Source organism: Leptonychotes weddellii, chromosome 13 (genome assembly GCF_054177405.1).
Source record: "Leptonychotes weddellii isolate Sample4059 chromosome 13, ASM5417740v2, whole genome shotgun sequence".
Classification (NCBI taxonomy): Eukaryota; Metazoa; Chordata; class Mammalia; order Carnivora; family Phocidae; genus Leptonychotes; species Leptonychotes weddellii.
The window spans coordinates 50399905-50416008 of NC_138381.1; the positions used below are offsets into that span (position 1 = coordinate 50399905).

The 16104-nt window shown below is 37.7% G+C and overlaps 1 protein-coding gene across 1 annotated transcript in view; it reads right to left on the reverse strand.

Annotated features, from left to right (window-relative positions):
* Positions 1–16104, reverse strand: part of L3MBTL4 (L3MBTL histone methyl-lysine binding protein 4) — a 275710-nt gene that overhangs the window by 246226 nt on the left and 13380 nt on the right. Inside the window, exons 3-7 of the mRNA XM_081802549.1 lie at positions 7838–7942; positions 6656–6791; positions 4601–4692; positions 3003–3157; positions 1845–1921 (exon numbers count right to left, since the gene is read on the reverse strand). Coding sequence (XP_081658675.1) covers positions 1845–1921; positions 3003–3157; positions 4601–4692; positions 6656–6791; positions 7838–7942 — 565 coding nt within the window. The remainder of the gene's footprint in view (positions 1–1844; positions 1922–3002; positions 3158–4600; positions 4693–6655; positions 6792–7837; positions 7943–16104) is intronic.

Below are 16104 nucleotides of genomic sequence, written 5' to 3' on the forward strand. Positions count from 1 at the left end.
GAGGTTTAGAGGTAGGTTAACTGGAAGATTCTAATTCAGACATTATATATCAGGACAAAATCTCCTCAGAATTTTAAACCTACATCTTAGGGAAGAAAATATGACCCTGAAGTGAAGACTTTCTATCACTAAATTGGTCTTTGGCTACAACTCTTACTCAAATCTCGGCATGGTGACGATGTTTGTATATGCAATCAATTCTATGGGGAAAACCATAAATCTGGGTTGAGTTCCATTGTTCTTTTATTGACTTTATGAACTAAATAGTCTCCTACACCCATCAAGCAGAGCCTTAATTAAAACCTTGGCCTTATCTGGGGTTTGGGAGCTTTGCCCCCTCACTCCTCAGTTCATGTTAATGATGGAAAGATTCTGGACATACAATTCTTAAAAGCGCTACACTATTTCCAGGCTGACACAGCACCAGGAGACAAGGTGATGAACTTAACCACTGACTATCCATGAAGTGTAGTAAGAATAACCTGCAGGTAGCAGAGAAGTTATTCCACTAGAGGAAAATGGGAAACAGAGTGTGCTGGACCTCCAGACACACCAATTCAAACCACATATTCTGAGATCTGACGAACGTTTCACCTCATCTTGAAAAACATTAAAGTTAGTTTTAGCCAGTCTTATAGAAAAATAGGACAAACAACTCTAAATCTGTCTGCGTATCAAAATCAAATTTGAGAAGATGTTATATATTTTATAAAAACTTTTCTAGACTAATTGGATAGTTTAAATAGGTTGTGTTTTTTTAAGTTTGGTTTGAGTTGGTTTATTGATTGTTTTAAATTTTTTGAATTTTTTTTCACTGAACTCATAAATTTGATGACAAATCCTAATCATTTTTCTGTATTAAGAAAAAAAAACATTAAAACATCAAATTTCCAGAATCATTCAAATCAAAACATTAAACATCTGCTCCATTCTAGAATGGCATGTTACATACTCTACATTTTTTTTTAAAGATTTATTTATTTTACAGAGATAGCACGAGCGGGAGGGGCAGATGGAAAGGGGCAGGGGGAGGGGAGAGGGAGAGAGAATCTCAAGCAGACTCCACGCTGAGTGCAGAACCCAACAGAGGGCTTGATCCCAGCACCCTGAGAACACGACCTGAGCCCAAACCAGGAGTCGGACCCCTCACAGATGCCCTCATACTCTACATTTCTTCCTGCACATTTTTTATTGAAAGAAATCAGTTTCTCCTAGAATACTTATTTTAAAAATGCTAAGCTTAAACAACCACTATATCTAATTAATTTTGAAATCAGAAAACATAAATTTGATACAGAAAGTTTCTAAATGCTTAATATTTCTGTAATGAGAAAAAAATATAAATAACTAGAAAGAGTCCCTGCTGTGGTGTTTAGCAGAACCATCAAGTTGGTTTGGTGAAAAGGTCTGGCGAGTCTGAAGACTCATGCTTAATTCTCACTCCTTAGATTTCTACATTTCTTCATTTAACTCCAAAGAATATTTAGTAAACTTATGATTCAATTAATGGATTAGCATAAGTTATAAGATAGATTATGTAGGCGGAAATAGCTAGCTTTAAATAATGATCTGCAGCAATGGTACGCATTTCACTGGATAAAAATTTTTAGCAACATTTTTTTAAATGGCTGCCTAATACATCTTTATAAACCAAGTCCATTTTCATTATGGGAAAGACGAGCAGATTTCAGACACGTGGGTTACTGGGTGATCAAAACAACCTTGCACAGTATTTTTATCATACACTTTGTATTAAAATCTGGTTTGCATAAACAAAAAAATAAGAACAGCCATCGCCACTTACACAGAGATGCCTTCAAAGAAAATGCAGCCAGCCCACTTACCTTGGGGTGCTATCAGAGTTCTTCCATTCTCCTGACACCAACCGACTGGCTGAACATAAGGGCTATTTACATCACACCTGCAAAACAGGATTCTATTTCAGATCCTACACAAGTCAATGCCAGAGAAAGAATCCAAGAGTAATGACCATTCTAGATACTAAGAGACACCATGGAAGATGTAACTACATAGCTAAAATATTTTATAGCTAAATAGAATTAGAAGTAATTTTTAGTATTGTTTTATAAGCTAAGTGACCAAACTTCTCTTTTACCTTTCTTGAAATTTAAAAGTATTTTCAAAAAGCGTTTGACTAGAACCTGAACTGCCAGTGTTATCCCCAAAGAGTGAACATTTTAATAAGCCTCTCCTACCACTTCCTGCTAACAGCAAGGGAAAATATTAATAGGCTGGCCTAAAGTTTAATGGGACAGACCAGACTCTATATGCCTCCAATTTCCTCTTCTCCCATTCAAGGAACACAGACCATTCTACCTAAGACACATAGAACAATTAATCCATGCTCTGCTTCTTAGTTCAAAGAAGAAAACAGGGCCCCCTTCATGTACATGAAGAACCGCAGCCTTAGGCAGACACCTGGCGGTTATTCAGGATATACTGTGAAGAAATGCTACAAAAATGATTTTTGCCATTCCCTCTTCCATATTTCAGGTTTTTACCCAGAAAACCTTTTTTAACTCATGCAATGTTAGTTTAATGGTATCGTAGCCTACATTTTCTCTGCTCCCCACATGCTTTCAAATAATTCACTCCATTCTCCCCGTGAATCTTCCCTTTCAAAAATATGACAGGCTGAGTTCAACATTTTTCAAGAAAAAAAAAAAATACTCCAAGTCCTTAACTTCCTCTTCATAGAAATGCCTCCCTTACAAACTAGACACAACATAGTGAAGTGCCCTGACCTTGGTCATATTATTTCAGATGAGGCCTCATTAGATAACCTCTCATAGAGTGGAGAAGTTTCTCGGGCACTTTAATTCAGCAATTCATGTGGAACACAAGGTAATGAAAAATTGGCCACTAAATTCCGGATGTTCATTACTCTAAGAACAGCAAGGACAGTGACAGTACCGGAAGGAAAATAAATTCTTAACACCAAACATGAACACACGAAAATAAAACACACATTGGTGTCTCACCAGTAATCGTAACTATCATCCCAATTGTCAAAATGCACTAGTAAGCGATCTTCAACAATATCGGCTATGGTTGCCACACACACCAAGGAAGGGTTCTTCCTGTCGACGGCCTCCAGCTTCATTCCAACCTGAAATTCTTTAGGCATTGGCCCATTCTAACACAGCACCAGAGGAAAGAGGCACAAAAAGAAACAGGACACCAAATAGGACTGAGCTGCTGTCAAAACTTCTATGTTTAGCATCAGAACAGTCTACAGGCAACACTTACCCTCCAGAATGAAGCCAGCAAATGCTAGTACCAATATTCCAACAAACTGTTATGAAGTTAAATTCGTAACAAAACCCAGGAAACTAGTAGCTTTTACCTTGTACTTTTTCTCTTTTGTTGGCAAGTAAGTTATATTTCCCTCATCATCTTCATTTTCCTTTTTCAGTTCTTAGAAAGAATCGTATTAATTTTAAAATATGATGTTTACTGGATACAGGAGTATCAAATAATTTTCTCTGCTCCCCATAGACTTGAACAGTTTCCTAATACCAGTATTTGGAGAAGTAGTAAAGATAGGCTCTTTAGCACCAAATTTATCAATTACTTTGATGAGATCTGAAAACAGTGGCTTTCTCAATATTTAACACATGCACGAATCCATAAATAAACCTATACTTGAAAAAAATCCAAATGCTTTTTTTAGTATCCATACACATTTTTTCATGGTAAAAAACAATAAGGACTATGATTACAATAACAAAACCCCATTTTTTGTACCAGTGTAATTAGCCAGTCCTGGGATTTAGAAAGTATACATACAGTATCTGGGGACTAGAAGACGGTTTTTTCCACCTCTTTACTATCTATACTGAACCCTGCTTTTTGTTTCTCTTTAGCACATTACATCTTTAAAAGCAATTTCCCATTTCTATTACTCTCTTTCCTTGGTACAATTATATGAAACAGAGCAGTTGTATAACATTGATTTCAAGATCAGGGTGAGTGTCCTACAAAGGGACAAACAGCCAGCAGGTGGCAGGTGGCAGGGTAATGCTTAGGCTTCCCTGCCCCCTTCTCTGGTGTGTGTCCAGGGGCCCAGACGAGGCAGGGGCTGCACCTTATTCTCATTCTCTCCTGAAGAGCTGGTAGGCTGCTGGGGACACAGATGGCAAAACAAGTGTGCTCTACCCAAATATTCATATGCCCCTTGAATCTGTAGGAAATGTCACTCTCATTCTCATTACACGTAAATCCAACTAGGCTGGGTTTTTCAAAGCCTACCTGTGGTATCAACTACTGGTCTTAAAACACCAAAGCTAAGTTCAAACAAGTAACTCACTGGAAGCAAAAAGAAAAAACATTTCCAAAAGGCATTTTAAATTTTGGCAGGATTTAAATATAAAGTCTTCAACTCTCTGCATCTAAATAAAGTATGGAATTGTATATTTAAAAGGGGGAGAAAGATACGCCTATTGGAAACTGACAAATTAAGTGAGAAAAGTCATAGGAAGCTAAGGATTCTGAAAAAATACAACGGAATATATAGTGAATTTTAAGAAATTTAAGCTCAAGTAGAAATCTGATTTATACTGAGGAAGAAAATACTTACAGAACTTCTGTTTCTGAATAATTTCTTGGGAGCATTTTGCAATTTGCAGGCCTTCAAGTAATCCATCCAAACAAATTTATCTTTTCTATAACCTAAAAAAAGTATGGATTATTCAAAATACCCACAGGATATAACCATGTGCATATTCAATATATTAGCCTTCTTCAGTCTTCTGTCATAAATTCAATGTCTTTAGCAGACCACAAATGATTTAAATTAAAATCCCTAAATTGTTTCAATGTTTTTTAACATATAAAATTCAAAACTGTTGACGTGACTTCCCATTATGCATATCATTCCCTTACAAATTTTTTAAATTCATTAAGATCTAGAATTGGTCCCCTGGTGGCCTGATGGGAGTCTCATCTCTTAGTAAGGCTTTCCAAAATGGGCAAAGGGAAGAGATAAAAGTTCCTGAGCTCATCATCACTCCTGAAGAAGCCATGTCACTGAGAACATCAGAGGTCCTGATGATGCAACAATCCAGGGTGCCAGGCACTTGGGAAAATTACAGAAACCCCTTCACAATCCAAAGACCATTTGGCAGCAACAGCTTTCTGCTGCGTATCTTTGCGTGTTTCCCCTTCTTTACTGATCTTCCCCTCCATGTGCCCTAAAGTGCTCACACAGTGCTGGCCCAAACAAGAGGGGCTCAGTAAATAGTTTCTGGTTGAGTGTTACACAGAATAAAAGTCAGGCTCCTTGCACAGCCTCCAAGGCGAGGGCTACACCTCTAACTTCATCTCCCACCTCTTGCCCTTGCTTCTCTGCTCCAGCCACATTCATCTCCTTGAGATTCCTCACTGGGCCGGCTGGAGGCTCCAGCCCCAGGGCGTCTACTCTCTGACAGCCCTCTGCCCAGCCTCGCTGACTTCCCTCACCTCATCCACCTATCCGTGGGGCCTCATATTCTCACGCCCTTCTTGAGCACACTCTCTGTCCCCCACCCCCAACCCTGTCACTGCTTGACACCCTAGCTTACCTTTGTCTGACTCTTCGCCTCCCTGGAATGAAAGCCCCATGAAGACAGAGATGGTTTATTTTATTCATGGCTCTATCCCCAGTGCCTGCGTACAGCAAGGGCCCCATAAAGACCTACTAAAAATGAGCCTGTGACCGGCTTTCATGACATCCGGCAATCTTAAGGATTCTGCCATTGGTCTCAGGGATGGATCCCAGAAGGACACTCTGAGTTGGTCAGTAAAATGACTATATATTGACTCCCAGAAGTGCCACCGTCATCAAATACTCTAGCATCCAAGTAGGAGCCCATACACAGAAGGTGGCTGTGCAAGGAAATGGGCCCATGGGCATCTTGACTGATCAAAGCCTCACTTCACCAGCACACAACAAATAAAAAAGGCTTCAATCACATCTGCCAAGCCCAGGTTCCTCTCACACATAACAAGAGACAAAGATGAGATTTTTGATTCCCATCAAAAGGAAGCAGTGAAATCCTCTTCTCTTTCATCATTACCTCTTTTCCATGATTTGTTTAAAACAAACAATATACAGTGAATCAATTTTCCTCACTATACAGCATCAGTGACTAAGTGAAATAGTTCATTTCAACCGTGATGTAAAATAAGTTTCTTCATTCCTTCTAAGGTTTCATAAACTTTATGTTAAGTCATAAGATTTTATTTCTGCCGTAGGTACCTTATCAGTATATTTGACCTAAGCAGTCATTGGTGCTTTTCTTTTTTTTTTTTTAAGATTTTATTTATTTGAGAAAGAGAGACAGAGATAGCAAGAAAAAGCACGAGCAGGGAAGAGAGGGAGAAGAAGACTCCCCACTGAGCAGGGAGCCCAATGCAGGACTCAATTCCAGGACTCTGGGATCATGACCTGAGCCGAAGGCAGATGCTTAACCGACTGAGCCACCCAGGCGTCCCGATACTTTTCTTTTAAAGACATTTATTCACATCCTTGTAGTTTTACTGCTTTTGGGGGATTAAACTTTCATTTTGAAAATCAATTCACACCAGGCTCTCTTGTTAGTATTTCATGAAATGTTGTTAAAATAAAACCAACTCTCTTTCCATCCTGGCTTACCCTTAGGGATGTGCAATTCGTGTTTGGTCTTCTCACACCACCCTACCGGATGAATGTCAGGGGAACCAGCATTGGTCCAAAAATCATAGCAGCTTAAATAACCATCAAAGTGAAGTCTGAGGCGGTAACCACACACCTGTAAAATGGAATGTTTATAATCCTTCACTAAGTGTCATGTGTTTGAAGGGTACACAAAATTAACAAAATATTCATATATCCTGTCAGTGCCATCAACAAATATAAACCAATCCTCCCATCTAAATGCGCTTGTATTAAAAAGCAAATTTAGAGATGACATCTGAGTAAAACAAAATGCCAACAGACACGATCTTTCAAGTATCCAGAATTTTTTCTGTAAAAAAATTAAGCCTTTTACTCAGTCTAGAAATCTGAGGTCAATTTACATCTCCATCAATTGAAGAGTTTATTTGTTCATTCAATACCTGTCAAATATTGCTCTTGGAAACCCCATCTCCTGCTGTCCCACGATAGTATAAGCTAAAGTGCAGAGCAAAACAAAATGGGCATGGCTTTGTTTAAACTCTAACGTATGGATCCAGCATACTCAATAAGGGAAATCATAAAACAGTGTAGAATACATCCTTAAGACATGCTAATCAAGTTTAATAGCAATAATCAATCAGTAAATTAAGTGAATAGGGTCTTTTATGTGATATGATTAAAAATATAGACGTCTTCCATCATTTTAATGACGTAAAATGTTTAGTAAATATTACATTTTATAAGCCATTTACTTTCATCAATGGCTCTTCATTCTACATAATTTTCATAAAATGCTTATATTTATATAAATAGATAATTCATGTGCATGGATATTTTTCATATACATTTCTCATTAGTTCAGCTAAAACTTGAATAATTATGTCTCTTTTAACAGACAAAAGCAACACTGTGGGATTCACTGATTGTTATCAACCTCAGATGAAAACTATTTACCAACTGAATCAAGGGTAACTGCTAGCGATGAAAGACTTATTAAAAGATTAATCTTCAGAGAAGGAAAAAATTCATTAAGAAACATATTTCACCCATCACTGACTAAAATAAATCCATGATGTACTGGAACTTGTTTATAATGGAAAGCACTCAAATTCATTATTCTCTAGAAAATTCTCTTCTGTCACTGTGCACTCAGCCCAAGACAATAACACCATCTCTTACCTCAGCTACAGAAAGCACACAGAATACAGATGGATGTCGGGGGTCAATGCCTTCTAATCTCATTCCAACCTGAAAACCATTTTCATGCTCCGGAAAGGATTGGTCCTACGAAATTTCATGATATAACATTAGCTACTGAAATACCTTCACAGTTTGATATTAAAACACCTGGTGTTGCTATGCATACAATCAAGAACTTACTGTATGGGCTCGGAAGCTCATTGATATAGCTAAAGATCAATGGCTGCTTTTCTATATTTGGCCCTCGAAGATCGTTTGATCATTTTGATCATTTTATCATTACCTAGGAAACAGTTCATATGAGAAACTACATGCCCTATGAACTCCTCATTTATTCCTTTTGCCCGTTTTTCCTTAGTGATTTTAAGGAGCTCTTCCTGTACTCTGGAAACAATCCTTTGTTGATTATAATGATTACCTATTCCCAGTATGTGAGTTGGCTCTTTGCTTTATGAGGATTTTGTTGTAGAGATTTTTATTTTAATGTAGTAAAATATATCAATTATTCCCTGTACAGTGTACACATCTAACCTATGAATTCCCTCACAATCCTGAAGTTACACGGACATTCTCCTAGTGTTCTTTTAAAACGTCTGTTCTTCATATTTAAATCTATAATGCAACTGGAATTAATTTTGTTCTATGGTGTGAGCTAACATCTATTTTTTATATGGAAAACAGAGTATTCAACAAAATTTTTTGTATAGTCCATACTTTCATTATCAGCAAAGTTACCTCTCTTATATCATGTTTCCACAAATTTGTGGGTCTACTTCTGGCCTTTCTATTCTGTTCATTGGTGTATCTGCCTATATCACATTGTCTTATTTGCTTATGACTCTTATGTGGAGAGCAATCTTTATCATATTGAGTTTTCTTATTCAGGAACTTGTTCCCTCTCCATTTAATCTAATCATTTTGTTTGTCCAAGATGTTTTTAAGATTTTCAAATCGACATGTTATTAAAATTTTCAAATAGGCTTCAGAAATGCTTTATATTTATTTCTATATACATTTTAATGTTTATTGCTACTGTAAATGGAATCTACTTTTTAACAGACTTTCTAATGTGTTCCCATTCATATTTTCATTAATACTAGCCTTGTTTCCCACAGCCTTGCTATATTATTATTACTTTTGAGCAGTTTTGAGCAGATTCAGCATTACTAGTCAATTATTCTTAATTGCAAATAAATTATAAGCATACTAATAGAAAGTGATGATTAAAATCTGTTCTATTAGAACAAGAGCTGCTTTTTAATCACTAATTTTATTATTCTTTATTACTGGTAAGCATATTAGTGTTTATTTTATTCTTTTGAAAAAAATCTTTTCATTTGGATATAATGTCAAACTTAAAAGAGAAGTTGCAAGAACAAAATAATACAAAGAACATGCATAGCCTTTTCCTGGACTCCTTTATTGTTAACAACAGTAGAAACCTCATTTGTTTTATCATTTCTGTTTGTTCTCTCTCTCTCTCTCCTATCTGTGCCTGTACACAAATATAGATATAGATAAACATATATATCCACATGTACATATGACTGTTTCTGAATCATTTGAGGGCCCTTTACCCTATACTAAATGATTTTCCCTTAAGAGCAGACAGTGTACTTTCCCTGAGAATGAGAACATTCTCTTATGTAACAACAGTTCAGTTACCAACTTCTGCAAATTTAACATTTATAAACTTTTAACTAATCTCCCATTCATATTCCAATGTTTCCAATTTATCCAACAAGGCTCTTTATAACATTTTCCCCCTCCGCAATGGGATTCAGGGTAGGGTCAGATATTAAATTTAGTTGATATGTCTCTTTAGTCTACCTTAATCTGGAACCTTTTACATACTATTTCTTTATCTTTTATAACATCAACATCTTTTAAAAAAAAACCACTCTTTTCCCTCCCCCATTTTTTTAAATAGAAAGCTCATCATTCTGGATGTGTCTGATGTTTCCCCATGATTAGATTCAGGTTATGCATTCTCTGCTAGTATACTCCATGGCTGATGATGTGTCCTCAGGATATCACCTCTGGAGTCGCACGATGTCCATGCATCCCCTCACTGGTGATGTTGATTTTGATCACACAATCACAGTGTTGTCCAATTCTTTCACTATATAGTTACATACAAAACACACATATACATACATACATAAACATTTACACATAGTTGTACATATGTGCATACTTATGTATATTTTACAAATCCTAAGTTCATACAGATACATCTAATTCCATACAGATACATCTAATTCCAACCCATCCCCAAAGGTTTCCTTCTGCCTTTTCCCATCGATTTTTGTCTTTCTCCTCCAACCAGGTCAACACATTTACTCATATACTAAATCCTATAGCATATCTATTAGAGTTTCAGGACTATTTTATCCACACTACTATAATAAACAAATCTACAGACAGATTTCAGGATTTGTTTGCAATTCTCCCTCCCTGCTCTGCCATCCATGAATGGGGTATACAGTTAAAAACTGTGTTTATATCCTACTTGGATTCACGTTTTTCTCTTTCTTTAGTGCAGTTAAGATATTCATTTGAAATATGGTTAAGTTCATTGATTTAAATGTGCTTTCAGTTCTTAATGATTTATTTTTATTTCTTAATATGTAGAATGTTAATATCCTTCCAAAAGTTCAAGCTAAAACAAACAAACAAACAAAAGGTTCTCAAAGAAGTGTCTCTCCCTCCCATATGCTATCCACCCCATTCCACCTCTTTAGCGGTAACCAACCTCACTGTTTTCTGGTCTATCCTTCCTGGGTTTCTTTTTGTAAAAATAAACAGCTATGTTTATGTTTTGCCTTATTTTTCCCTTCCTTCTCACACAAAAGGTAGCATACTATATATGCTCTTTTGCATGTGTCCTAATCTCCCCTGGAACCACTCCATGTCAGGTCACAGTGATTGCGCACAATCTTGGTCACAGCTGCATCACACCCCACTCTGTGTAAGTACCACAGTTCACTCACCCTTCTTCGACAGTTGAGTGTGTGCCCTTTTCATACGAACATGAACTTGTTTTTAAATCTTTATGAATTGGCTTGTAAAATGTCGTTAAGAACATTCACAGATCATTTTAGAAGCTTCCAAGGAAAAACTTAAAGGATGACAAAACCCAAAAATGAAATGGCAAGAATGAATGATTTCTCAGAAATACTTTATTTCTGCAAAAATAAATGTCATGTGTGTGTTTAATTCCCCCAGCCCTTCTTCTCACATCTACCCTGTTCCCAGCAGACTGTATATAACAGGTTTTATGTGACTGCCTCCTGTTCACTGCTTTGAAATCTCTTGGTTAACTTCAAAAGCACTGAACACGCATGCACGTACACCCAACACTGATGAGAAAACAAAGGGGAAGGAGAGACCACAGGGAATAGATCAATAATGCTGGAAGGAAATTTAAGAAGCTGTAAAAACTGAGAGGACATTTCTCGTGTTTTCACAAAACTGAAAGATAGAAAATTGGGGACGGGGAGGAACTAGTCAGTATTATATGGAACAGACCATGCCCTCTTTTCACACATGTGAATGATAAATTCAAGACAGGACAACAATTCACAGCCGGGAGTTAGGATGATCAAAGTTATTCTTTTTTTCTTTTTTTTTTTTTAAGATGTTATTTATTTGACAGAGACACAGCGAGAGAGGGAACACAAGCGGGGGGGAGTGGGAGAGGGAGAAGCAGGCTTCCCATTGAGCAGGGAGCCCGATGCAGGGCTCAATCCCAGGACCCTGAGATCATGACCTGAGCCGAAGGCAGACGCTTAACGACTGAGCCACCCAGGCGCCCGATCACAGTTATTCTTGTCAGCATTTTTTTTTTAAAGATTTTATTTATTTATTTGAGAGAGAGAGAGAATGAGAGACAGAGAGCACGAGAGGGAAGAGGGCAGAAGGGGAAGCAGACCCCCCGCTGAGCAGGGAGCCCGATGTGGGACTGGATCTCAGGACTCCAGGATCATGACCTGAGCCGAAGGCAGTTGCTTAACCAACTGAGCCACCCAGGCGCCCCTTGTCAGCATTTTCAGAGCATTTCTCAAGTGAAATCTGGGAGCTTTAGGTAACACTGCAAGGAATACTACATGGCTAAAACAGCCACAGCTTCTTTGGAGGGTTTCAAATACAAAACAAAACATTCATTTTAACAATCTGAAAGGCAGCATTTAGTGAGAAATAGCACTGTCTTTCATCGGTCTCTTTTCTGCTTAAGGGTTTATTCATAGCAGGCTTAATTTTTTTCCTTTCTAAAAATCATGTATTTTACGAACATAATTGATAGCCATGCTATAAAATTATATTTTATGGTGACAAAAGGGAACTGAAATCACACACGAAAGCAAACAATAGTCTGTCAGATTCAGTCATAAAAAATCATAAGGTCTGTAGACCTGAAAAACAACTTTTAGAGATAAATAAACTCAAACCCAGAGAGGTGAAGAGACTTTCTCAAGGTCACACAACCTGGTCTGGTAGCAGATGATAGGGCCCAAATCTTCTGAAAGCCGGCCAACTATTCGTTCCACATTAGAGGACAGACGTGGAAACAGAACAAGCAAAACAAAACCTGGCTCAAGGCCATGGAAGGTCTTAAGGGCATTTCCAAGGATGTGCCAAGTGCTCTTGGGTACAGAAGTTAAGCTGTTTTGCTTCATTTTCTTTTCCCAGACATTTGCAAAATAATGAATTTTGTCATTAATGATAGAGAAGAATTATTCCAAGTTCTATACCTCATAGCAAAAGCAGGTACAAATTACATACTATTACTAAAAAATAAAATGAGCCCGAGCATTAGAGAAAACAAAAATAAAAAAAAAAACCCAAACAAAACAAAACGTCATGCCTAAAGAAAAGCAGACAGGCTGGGCGCCTGGGTGGCTCAGTTGGTTAAGCGACTGCCTTCGGCTCAGGTCATGATCCTGGAGTCCCTGGATCGAGTCCCGCATCGGGCTCCCTGCTCGGCAGGGAGTCTGCTTCTCCCTCTGACCCTCCCCCCTCTCATGTACTCTCTCTCATTCTCGCTCTCTCAAATAAATAAATAAATCTTTAAAAAAAAAAAAAAAAAAAGAAAAGCAGACAGGCTAACAGCAAAATTCCTTTATGAAGTACAATGAATAAGGCACTCATCACGTGTGTGTGCCAGTAGATCTCTGCTCCAAAGTTACAAATGTACCATGTAAACAGCTCTTGGACTCTTGGTAGATATATGTGAGAAATTCTGGACACTTTACTCTGTTTATCACTGAGAACCTCATTACAAGAACAGAGAGGTTATGGCTGTACTGATTATTTTTGAGCCACTCTGCAGAGACTGCAGAAGGTTGGTGGCCATCAGCACCAGCAGAGCAGTAGCTAGATATGTGTTACTGAGCAGTGTCAATTCTCTAAATGGAAGATTCTATCTGCATGCCCACAGGCATTCTATTTTATTCACAGGCAAGAGTTGGCAGGCAACATATTTTCCTGATCTTAATTCAGTATCAAGAGAAATGGGAGAAATTAGGCATGCAAGGGAATCAAAGCCACTGAAGCCACACACTTCTAGCATGCCATGCAAAGGACAAGTCCAGGACGACAGGCTGCTGGTTTGCAAACCTTCACATGATGGTTGTCAAAGTGAAAGACGTTCATACAAATTTTTTTTTTTAAAGATTTTATTTATTTATTTGAGAGAGAGAGAATGAGAGACAGAGCATGAGAGGGAGGAGGGTCAGAGGGAGAAGCAGACTCCCTGCCAAGCAGGGAGCCCAATGTGGGACTCAATCCCGGGACTCCAGGATCATGACCTGAGCCGAAGGCAGTCGCTTAACCAACTGAGCCACCCAGGCGCCCCGTTCATACAAATTTTAAATGCAGATGATGAAACAAGATTTCTTATAACACCAAAGACCACCGCCATGAGTCCAGTGGTCTTCTTCTCTGGTTTATCTCAGCAACATCTTCAAAATCTCAAACTGTCTCAATGTGTATCTCCTAAGCTGAAATGTCACAATTTTAAATGTGACAGGTGAGATCACAAGAAGTCTTATGTAGGCAAACTGGGATATAGACAGCTTGACCAAAGAGAATTTAACTCTTGGTCAACACTTTTGATTTTCTTTACTCAGTGGGGGGGGGGGGGGGGGAACAATCATGTTATTGATAGCATAAAAAAAATCATTCAAATACTGCAGAAGGGAACATAAAGAAATATTTTCCTAAGACAAATACAACTAAAAAGAAGTTATAAGAAGTAGAGAGAGCCCACCTGCCAGGTTTTGAGTGTGGTATTCTTGTTGGCTTAGCATTTGATAAAACAAAAGGAGTCTGAGCTTATGTTTGATCAATATATCCAGGACAACAGAGATCTATCTGAAGAACCACCAAACACTCGCTATCATAGCCAACAACCTATAATAGTTAGGTACAATTATCTCACTAAGCAAAAATGAAGAATAAGGAATAAGAAGGAATAGGCATAGAGCCTGAGCTATCCTTTATCAATCAGGCCATATACAGATGGCTTTTATACAACAAGCACTTACATAGCACTTAACTCTGGGCCAAATCCTGTTCTAAGCACTTTACAAATACCAATTCATTAAATCGTCATAAAAGTTCTATGAAGTAGGGATTATGTACATTTTGCAGAGAATGAAACTGGGGCACAAAAGGTTATATAATGAGCCTGAGACCACAGTGTGTATCTGGCTTTAGTGTATGAGTGAGTAGTCAGTATAGTAAATCAATACCATCCATTCACTAACTAAGGACTTCATCATTTTCAAACTTTTATAATTAAAACTTAGAAAGAGCCAAGATGCCTTTCAACAGATGAATGGATAAAGAAGATCTGGTCCATATATACAATGGAATATTACTCAGCCATCAGAAAGGATGAATACCCAACTTTTACATCAACATGGACAGGACTGGAGGAGATTATGCTAAGTGAAATAAGTCAAGCAGGGAAAGTCAATTATCATATGGTTTCACTTATTTGTGGAACATAAGGAATAGCATGGAGGACGTTAGGAGAAGGAAGGGGAAAATGAAGGGGGAAAAATCAGAGGGGGAGACGAACCATGAGAGACTATGGACTCCGGGAAACAAACTGAGGGTTTTAGAGGGGAGGGGGGTGGGGGGATGGGTTAGCCTGGTGATGGGTATTAAGGAGGGCACATACTGCATGGAGCACTGGGTGTTATACGCAAACAATGAATCATGAAACACTACATCAAAAACTAGTATGGTGACTAACATAACATAATAAAATAAAGAAAAACTAAAGTTGGTGGTCTGAATATGTGCTATCTGACCATTAAATGATCCCCAAATGTCATATGAGAATTTAATATAAAGGTGGCATTTTGAGTCAGGAGAATAAAGATAAATGTCATTAGGACACATGCACATGACTATCCATTTGAGGAGAATAGTTCAATTATATGCCTACCACAACATCGTATGTAAAAATAATTTTAGATGGAGAGAAAACAGACACAATACAATGAAATACAATGCAGCTATTGCAAAAGCAAGACTGAGACACCTGGCTGGTTCAGTCGGTGTAGCATGCGATTCTTGATCTCGGGTTATAAATTCGAGCCCCATGTTGGGTGTAGAGATGACTTAAAAATAAAATCTTAAAAAAAAAAAAAAAAGCAAGACATAGACCTCAATCTGCTGAGGTGTCATGATAGCCATGACATACTGATAAATATAAAGCAAGCACTAGATGATTAAAACACAACTATTTATATAAGCATTATTCACATATCTACATAACTAAATATATACAGACATGGAAATATATATGTCAAATTATTTTGAGTGGTTCACCTAGAGAGGGGAACAACAGAAAAAGCCTTTTATTTATTTTTTATTATGTTATGGTTTTTTTTATTTTACATTTTTTTATTTTATTATGTTATGTTAATCACCATACATAATAAATAATAATATGTTGGCTTTTTTTTTAACATATAATGTATTATCTTTTTCAGAGGTACAAGTCTGCGATTCAACAGTCTCACACAATTCACAGAGCTCACCATAGCACATACCCTCCTCAATGTCTATCACCCAGCCACCCCATCCCTCCCACCCCCCACCACTCCAGCAACCCTGTTTGTTTCCTGAGATTAAGAATTCCTCATATCAGTGAGGTCATATGATACATGTCTTTCTCTGATTGACTTATTTCACTCAGCATAATACCCTCCAGTTCCATCCACGTCATT